Source organism: Etheostoma spectabile, chromosome 8, assembly GCF_008692095.1.
Source record: "Etheostoma spectabile isolate EspeVRDwgs_2016 chromosome 8, UIUC_Espe_1.0, whole genome shotgun sequence".
Classification (NCBI taxonomy): domain Eukaryota; kingdom Metazoa; phylum Chordata; class Actinopteri; order Perciformes; family Percidae; genus Etheostoma; species Etheostoma spectabile.
The window spans coordinates 28,898,007-28,907,480 of NC_045740.1; the positions used below are offsets into that span (position 1 = coordinate 28,898,007).

The 9,474-nt window shown below is 40.9% G+C and overlaps 2 protein-coding genes across 3 annotated transcripts in view; both read right to left on the reverse strand.

Annotated features, from left to right (window-relative positions):
* trabd (TraB domain containing) overlaps nt 1-1,497 on the reverse strand; it is a 5,162-nt gene extending 3,665 nt beyond the window's left edge. Inside the window, exons 1-3 of one of the 2 annotated variants that reach the window (XM_032522598.1) lie at nt 1,426-1,497; nt 851-891; nt 410-476 (exon numbers count right to left, since the gene is read on the reverse strand). In XM_032522598.1, the coding sequence (XP_032378489.1) occupies nt 410-476; nt 851-874 (91 nt within the window). In that variant the 5' untranslated portion in view covers nt 875-891; nt 1,426-1,497. Of the gene's footprint in view, nt 1-409; nt 477-850; nt 1,385-1,425 lie in introns of those variants that run through there. The other variant, XM_032522596.1, reaches the window with a different exon arrangement.
* Nucleotides 1,498-2,627: 1,130 nt separating this feature from the next.
* Nucleotides 2,628-9,474, reverse strand: part of panx2 (pannexin 2) — a 10,399-nt gene continuing 3,552 nt past the window's right edge. The window contains exons 3-6 of the mRNA XM_032522593.1: nt 6,393-7,507; nt 5,971-6,106; nt 5,146-5,331; nt 2,628-4,868 (exon numbers count right to left, since the gene is read on the reverse strand). Coding sequence (XP_032378484.1) covers nt 4,537-4,868; nt 5,146-5,331; nt 5,971-6,106; nt 6,393-7,507 — 1,769 coding nt within the window. The 3' untranslated portion in view covers nt 2,628-4,536. The remainder of the gene's footprint in view (nt 4,869-5,145; nt 5,332-5,970; nt 6,107-6,392; nt 7,508-9,474) is intronic.

Below are 9,474 nucleotides of genomic sequence, written 5' to 3' on the forward strand. Positions count from 1 at the left end.
AATGTTGTTTTGTCTTGCAACATTGTTGATTGTTTGAGATAAATAAATAAATGAACTTAAAAAATGCACAAAAACAGTCTAGTGGACTAGTAGTCAAGACGGTATCAAAATCATCAGGACATGTATACTGTATGTTTCTGGAAAAACTGCATTTTGAAAGTATAATGTGTTATTTCATGTGAGGATAACCTACCATCGCTTCAGTAAAAAAGTGGCAAGTCATTATTGTGTCATCGTGCACATTTACTCCTTAAAGTAGAAATGACGATGAACAGGCTGCTGCTGCTAAATAATATATGCCATTTTAAATAACAGAGACATGATATGGCAAACAGTCACTTAAAATTAAATATGTATAACACTATATTTCTGATGAAGTACAGAATACACTGTACACCAAAAAACTTACAGAGCCCTGGAGGTAGACTAGGCAGTTCCTCTTCTGAAGGGTCCTCTGATGGGCCGACTGACTCATCCTGACCGACATAAAAACAGCAAATAATACTTAGATCTAATAAGAATTAGATCAGGGCAATATTAAGAGGTGATTTCTCTCCACACAAGCCAGTTTGAGAAAGACGGGCTGATTGCACATAATTAGGTACCTGCTCAGGACAAGTTAAAATTGCAATGGTTGAAAAACTATTCAAGCAACAGAATAACGTGTTCTTACACGGACTGCATCGTACTAAAACAGCTGTCCAGTCAGTGTGTCCTCTCTTAACCCAGTGCAAGCAGGACATCTGGCAAAACATCAGTCAAAAACATCTTCTCACTTACACATACTCACACACACACACACACACACACACACACACACAAAAACTCAAGGACTGTAAGTGTTACAAACCTCTGAATTGTTGTCTTGATCCATGTTTGAGGTACTGAAAGCTGCGTGTGACAGAGAGCAGGAAGACATGCGTTACCGCTGAGCAGTGAGACGTTCACGGACTCACAGCTAGCTGGGCTAAAGTAAGTTAGCTAGCTACATTGTTACTTACTGCTGACGTTGCTTTACGGTTAACGCTGTAACGTTAACGATGATGGGAAAAGTGGTGACTGTCACTGATTTATTAGTAAATCAAAGAGTTAACGTTTTCTCTGACGAAGCCATCATTACGACATAAGGTTTATGTTAGTAACAAGAGAGGTTTGCACAGCTAAAGAAGCAGTAACTTGCAGGGGGGGCAGATTTACTAGCTACAGCTAACGTTACTTCCAGTTATTTACTAAGGAACCATCGGTTTGGCAATGCTAGCTACCCGGATGATGCTAATAAGGCTAATATGACGTTAAGCTAGCAAGTCGGGGTAAGAATTTAGTAAAATAATACACGTTGAAACAGAACAATTTCACAACAAATGCTGTCATTACCAAGTACAAGATATTTGGATAGTTGTTTAAAAAGAAATAACAACAACTTACTGAGCTTGTCAGTCCGTTGCTAGCTAGCTATGTCAGTGTTCTCCTCACCCGTACAGTGCTTGGCTGAATCTGACAGCCGCAGTGTATTCTGGTACGTGTAGTCATTGATAGTTGGGAGGCGCACATTTTAATATTTTGTTTTTTTATAGTGAATTTTCTTTAATATATACTTTCCATTTTAACATTTGACACAGTACAGTCAAAATCTGTAGTCTTTTCTCTACGTTTCCGCCAGCATTTAGACTGTTACAGTTTTCTTCTCGCCTTCTCACCTGTCTCAATGTTAAAATCAGTTGTAAGTAGTGCTGTGTTCCAACATATCACATGATCTCACACACACTGGTACTACAAGTCTTAAAGTGCGTTTGGATGCATTTAGTGTGCTTGAGCAGTTTAACAAGGGGATTCTGAGCCAACCTGTGTTATGAATGGATCATTTGATATTTCCACCAAACGACAATTGGATGCTGTGGGAAATTGCTGTCACAAGTATGCTTATTGAATGCCACAGAAAAAAAGATGAGTGTGGTACACAAACTGTAGGTCTACCTGATACTGTAGGAAAGCCCCTGCCAACAGCCCAAATGTTGTAATTTTGCTGTGTAAACCAGTGAAGGTAGTTCCTTTATTTTATAATCATGTAGGCTATGCAGTAGGGCTGCACGATTATGGCCAAAATGATAATCACGATTATTTTTGATCAATATTGAGTTCAGGATTACTACGATTATTCTCTGATTTTAGGGACAAAACATTTTTTATCACACTTTCACGTTTAAATAAACAGAGCACCGCTTTCACTTCCATGGTTTGCTACATTCCTGCTAATGTAAAAATCTTTGCATCAAAATAAGTACTGTTATAAATAAGTACTGTTTGGGTACTCGCTCGTCGAGTAGGTGTTTGGTTATTCTTTTTTTTCCAGCAATAACAGAATTCTTGAGCTCAGTGTGAGTCATTTACACTGACATGCCGTCCATCCCAGCAAAGAACGGAGACTTGTCTGTTGAGTCATAACGGAGCAGTGTGATGTGTATAGAGGTCTGTGCTGTTGTTCTGTAGCAGCCTGGTGTCGTCTACAAGCGATTTAACAGTGGTCGGCCGTTTGTAATGCCACTGCTGGCGGGGCACTGTCCTTCCAGAGTCAAGCTGCTAGTTTAGGAAGCACTTGATTTGAAATGCAGCGGAATCTTTTAAAGATGCCCTGCCACATAAAACCGGTTTTACTTCCATTTTTTTACATATATTAGGTCTATCTGTGTATGTTATTTCGTGAATGTGAAAACAAACTGCTACCTCCTCTGTCAGCTCTAGCCACTTGAAAGAAATGAGGATAAATCAGGCCAATCAGAAAAGCTGGTCAGTCTGACGTCATGTTGCCTGAGCTCATTACTACTCATGAGCTCACCCAGTTGTGCTGGATAAAGGATGCTTATAGCCAGGCTCTCATTGGCTAGCTATTAGCCAATCAGAGTCAAACAGCTTAGCTCATTGAATATTAATGAGAACTAGCACAAATGGAGCTGAGTCTTCCTGCAGGCTTTCTATAACACGCTAGAATAGCTTGAAACAAGGTAACCAAGGCATTTTTTCCACAAAAAATGTTACAGAGTCCATGGCAGAACTTCAGACATTACCAAAAAGTGATGAAATACATGTGGCAGGACACCTTTAATGAGCGGAGCATGCAATTAAAAAGTCAATACCGATTAGCCCAAATCGTGATCGCGATTAATGTTCGATTAATTGTGCAGCCCTAGGCCTATGCAACTGCATGAAACGCGTATGGAGTGGTTGTGGTAGGCACCCATCCCCTTGTCCACTCACTCATTCCCTGTGAAAAGTGCTTACATACCTTAAAAGTTTGGTTTCTACTGCAAATAACTAAGACCAACTATTCTAACCATTAAATCCTTCAAAGCAGACGTTGGCACAATGTGAGACAGGGCAGAACTACCGAAAGAAATTTTGATTGGGTCAGAGACAGCAGATGGCAATCAAAAGCTCAGTCATCACATAATAAACCTTCTAGGGAGTAAGGCTTTAACATCTACTCATCACGTCATTCAGTTCACATCACAGCACTCCCACAAGAAGCCAGCAGAACGCAAAAGTCACATACTTTACCAGTGAGACCAGCTCCATTCATCGTATTAGAGCTGCTTTTATAATCACCCACATCACTGCATTTCTATCATAGATCTATAGACATATCTGACAGTTTCTTTGAGCAATATTGTAGTTGCATGTCACCTCCCAACACAACCCTTTTATTGTAGCCTTTTCTGTCCCTTTATATAACACGCCAATTTAAATATTAAATAATGACGTGCAAATATAGTGGAGTCAAGATCTGATACACAGTCCTAATCAACGGTGAAATGGCAAAGATAAAGCCATGAAACGTGTCATTTTTTAAACACCCCACAAACACTGTCATATACAGCGTCTATGTCTAGCGTTCTGCGAAATATGATGCTGCAAGCGTATACATTATTGCCACAATTATATTGTGATCTTTTGCATATTAATTGTGCAGATCTCAACTGTATTGCATGAGCTACCTTTCTACTTTGCTATTGGGATAAAGGGTCTAAGCGTTATCATACGTGTTTAAAATACATTTTGCATGAAGCTATAATGCAGTCTTCTTTGCATCTCTAAGGTGTGGGTCATTTTTTCTTTTCTTTTTTTTTTCTTTTGGAAAGCTCACTGATCTTTCATTGCCACTCATCTTTTCTTTTCAAGCCTGTAAGCTGTATAAACCTGCACTGTAGCACCCTGTTGAATTAAATCACTGCTGGTTTCATTGGAGGGTGTTTAGCTGTACACAGTCATCCTGAGACATGAATGTGACATCATTTCCAACAGCAATACTCTCGTCAGCATTATCAAATACCCAAACATTTGTCTAATCCTTAATTTTCCCATCTAAAATTGAGTCTTTTAGCTTTTATGACTACTAGAGTTCCATGTCACGTCCTCACTGTCCAATCTACCCATCACAGAAGTGTGTGAGTTCATTTAAAGAGCAGAGGTGGCTGTTGATAGAAGGTGATCGACATGGTGGTCATGTGAGTGTAGTGTCGGCGTCCCTCTTCTTCTCTTCCTTTAACATTCCCCAGCAGCGATGAGCTCCCCGGGTCTCTCTGCCAGTCTGTCCCTGCGGTTTTCTTCATCCTCTTCTTCCTCAAAGAGAGTGTGATGTATACTCAGCAGCTGGTGTGTAGGGGCTCTGGTCAGAGGTGGTGGCTGACACTCAGGGTTTTCCATCTGGGTGGGAGGCTCCCTTGGAGAAGTAGGAGGAGGAGGAGAGGACTTGGGACTGAGTGCGTCCTCGCTGGAGGGAGGGTTCGGGCTCACACCGTTCACGTAAGCAGTGGTGGGCAAGGTCACCGTAGAAAAGGCAGTGTTGGTGGATTGTGGAGAGCAAATCTTAGTTTCTGAAGAGACAAGAACAAAGACAAACAGACAGGGTAGAGCAAGAGAGGAGAAAGTCAAATGGAAATGTAAGAGTTTGAAATCAATCCCATCTTCTAAACTTTTTCAAAGGGCAGCACTTTTTGCACACTAAGACTGATTGGCCATCATGGAAGGTAGCATTTGCAATATTCATGCATATGTGGTTGCAGGCATATGTAAGGTACATCTATAGATGAGATGGCGAAATCGATCCCTGAACCAGAAAGAACAAGAGTCTGAACAAACTATCAGGCTTACCTGTAATGGCACCAGACACGTGAACGATAGTGTGTGTGCCTTCGAGGTACACTGTATCCATGTTGTGCTTTGAGGGAAGAGGCTCTGCGGTTGTGGCCTCCACCTTGGGCTTACGAATGGTCAGCATGTATGGGTGGACGTCCAGAGAGAAGTTGCGAGTGTGCTTTTTCTCCATCCCACTCATATCTGCGATTGAAAATCAAAAGTCGGACTTAAAATAAGGAAGAACATAACATAAAAAAAAGCAGTTCATCCAAGTTAGTATGTTTAAATGACTTCCCGCTGGAAACAATGCTGTGACTGTGAACAAAAATCACTAAAGTGATGGGCTGTGAAACCAAAACAATTAACTGAAAGATGCAAAAAATACAATACTATATAGTTACCAGCCAATACTGCTGATAACTATCTGTGGGTTTGTCTCTACGAGCAATCCCTTTCACATAACACATTTTCACCTCATTTGATCAGTTGCTAATATAATAATAGTAATTAGCACAGCTTTAAAGGGGCTGTACTCAATATTCAAAATAAAAAGGGTTCTGAGATTGCCTTCACACGGCTCTAATAGACCGATCCTCAACTTGTTAAATGCATACGCCTCTGATACGATACACTTTTTCCATTTTTTTTCTTTTATCATAACAAAGAACAGAGAAACTCTGATTACACACCCAGACAGTGTGACTTCATTCTCTGCTCAGGGAGCCATTATTCAACTAAGTCTTTACATAGCAAATAGTTGTTAACTGCGATATTAATGTGCTGAATATCGAGTGCAGCTCCTTTAAATGAAAATGTTCACATGTTCATAGTATTGCATACTTTTTATTGCAGGATATTGTGTGCTCTTGGTATCCAGAAGTGGTGCGGTGAAGCTGTCTGCCAGTGCCTTTCGTCTGACTGGTTTGGGTTTTTCAGGCTTGCCGTTATTTTCCACACGTGTCTGAGTAAGAGGTTCCTTTACAAAGGACAGAAAACACAAAAACAGGTCACATTACAGCCCAGCTTAAACTTCAGCTGAGGACCACTTCCCAAGCCCTCATTGAGAGCTGATAATGAACAGACACACAGCACCTCCATGTTTATTTGAACTGCTGTTCTCCAGCGAACAACTTATTGTAGTAAGTATCATTCTGTTTCTAAAGGACAGCAGGTTTAGATTGTTTTCCATCCTGCTGTCACTGAATGAATGTTGATGAATTACAAATAGAGCCACGGTAATAGTTCCCAGGCAGCTGCCTTACCTTAAACGACTGAGGAAGAGGATTTGAGCTTGGGATCCATTTCATCTTCTTTCGGGGCCGTTTGATGACCAGGGGCTCCCCAGCCATCTCTCCCACTCCAAGATCAGAGGGGTCCATGTGGGCATCAATTGTTTGTATCCCAGAGTCCCTCACAGTGGGTGTAGCATCATGATTGGACTGTGCAAGTGCAGCCAGCAGCTGCCTGACCACATTGTCATACATGAGGTCACTCTCGTTGGTGATGAAGTCCAGCCGGTTGAGCGACTTGATGTGGTCCCTGTTCTCGTTGCAGAACATGGCCAGGATGTTGATGTCGCAGAACTGAGACTTTTGCCAGCGTCGCCGCGTTTTAATACCAACTTTGTGTAGTTTGTCAAAAACAAAGTTGGACTTGCGCACCACAAACAAGTGCAGCAAATTAATCAGGATGATGAGGTTCATGGTGCAAAGCAGAGCGATGTCTACTGCTGCCATAATGCGCTGCAGCTGCACAGCAGGCAGCTTACAATTGACCCTGAGCTTCAGCTCTTGATAGCTGCTAGTGTCTGGTGGCTCACCCAGCGCACAGGTGAACTCATTCTGCCTCTGGCGGGCATAGTAGGCGCTCAGGTAGGAAATAGGGATGGAACTGAGGCAGACAATAGCCAGGTGGCGTCCCAGGTAAAGCTTAGCCAGAAAGTTACTTTGGCCTCGTCTCTCCAAATATTTCTCAAATAGGTTCTGCTCGGGGCTTTTCTCCTTCTCTGCATTCTCAATAATCTCTCTTCTCTCTCTCTCAGTTATGCCAGGTCCTTTGGATTGAATCTGCTTCTCGATCTTCGGGGCTCTGCCCTCAGCGGCTCGATGATAGCAGTTATCAATCTCTTGAAGCAGGAAATTGAGCTCTGAAGTGAGCCGTGTAGAGGCAAGGAACTCCCAGCCCAAAGCAGGAATGTACATGATTCCAGCAAAGGCCAGCAGGGCATAGGGCAGGAACTTGTGTTCAAATAGTGAAGGCCAAAGGTGAGACTCCAGACCGGGTGCAGCATCCCGCAGCTCTGTCCAGCAGTAGCCTCTTGCATACAGTGCCTGGTCTCTGGTGAAGTTGTGTGGTGTGTAACAGTATATGGACTCCTCTAAAGAAAGTACAGATAGAAAGAATCAGCCCAAACGTGACTTTAACAAGTTGGAATATTATATCTCATAATATAAATTAAGTATATAAGCTGACAGAAGAATGCTACAGTGCTACATTCAGGGTCTTATTTTTAGAATTCCACTCATTACTCCAAACAGATCAAACATGTTGCTCTTGAATTGTATTAGCAAGATGTGGCAATGTGAAAACATGCAAGATCAGACAAACAGATGGGTTTTTAACAAATTCCCCAGTTTAACAACTGTACCTAAACCCCTGATATAAAAGTGGAAGATGATAAATATACCTAAAATAGCTGCATTTGCACACAACTACAGTGGGTACAATGAGTCAAAATTTAACCATTCTGTAGTTCTGCATAGTACCACAGATGTTTAAAACAGACTTAGCTTTAATTTTCAACTGCATTTCACTTCAAAATAGTGCTTGTGATAATTTATGGTTAAACATAGCGTTTGGTATTCCCTCTTAGTAACTGTAGGGAATGCAAATTCAATGCCACATTCCCATTTTTCTAGGGAATATCCTGCATGTGATCTGCTTCGTTTATATATCTTAGAGAATCTTTTAGAATCATTCATCTGTTCAGCCCACAGTCCCTCTGATAATACTGCTTTTTGAAATGATGATCTGCTTCTGTCATATCGGCTCAGATAGAGAATATGAGAGCACTCCTTCCTGTCAAAGTTGTTTGCTATCAGTTCGATTTGGTTCACGGCCGCAGCAAGTGTGCTTTTAATCTTTTTGAACTAAGTGCAGTGACATCTGATGTCACACATGGTTTTAATAAACTGTATCATGTGTATTAAAAGGCATTTTCAAAAATCAGCATATATTATGTTATGTTTGTGGAATATATAGGCAATATGTGCAATGACATGGCAGTCACAGAGGCCACGATGCTGAGTCATCCAAAAAGGATTTGGCAAAGCCCTAAATAGCATTGTAAACCTGCAGTGAGGGACTACTAAAGTACTTGTCTGAACACCCACATCTTTCTGCTGCTAAAGTTAAACGCTTGGTCCCAGATGGTTGGTGCTGCTATGCAGAAAGCCTTACTCAGCAGTGGACTAACATCTCTCCCGTCACACCCAGTCTCCCTCCTCCCCCTCCTATCTCCAGTCGCTATCTAGCCTTCCTGGCTCTTTCTAGCCCTTTCCAGCCCTTTCCATCTCTTTTCACTGTCTGCTCCTTTAAATCCTTCCTTCCTTGTCCTTCCTTAATTCATCTCCTACTTACATCTCTTATTATAACTGTCTGTCACAATAGACAAAACAACACATCTTAACTTACTGTAAGATAAGATCTTAACTTTACTGGGGTAACGGCTGCTTTTGTAGCTTAGACTAAGACCACTGTGTCTGACATATCTCATATGTTTTGTTTTCACAGTTTGAGCTGTTGAACTCAGGAAAGAGGTACAGGGTATCTTTGTGTAAATATAATAGGTATAAGCACTCATTTGTCCCTCTCGCAGTTAAGCTCATCAATGAGCAGAGATGGACGTTTGACTATGAATTCTTTAATGTATATTTGTGACTGTGATGGATGAAAAGGATGAATGAAATTGTTTTTAATTGTTTTTTTTGTTTTGAAGTATGGCTTTTATCTTATTTTAGTATAGAAAATCGCAAATCTGTGCTTGTCGTTGTGTCTGTAACTCTTGCAGCAAAGTAAGTTACTCAATGTCCAAAACGAATTTTCTCCTTAGGAAGACCAATAAAAGTACTTTAACTTTGACTTTGACTAGACACCCTCACTGTAACAAATTTAACGTAAAATTTACAGTAATACTGGCAACAATTGGCCAGCAAGTTACTGTGAATTCTTTTTATAGTAAAGGTACTATACTTCCATTTACAGTATTTTATGTATTCACTGTAAAATACAAAACATAACATGAGATAAAAAGTATAGTGGCTATATTGTGATTTTTTTACAGTA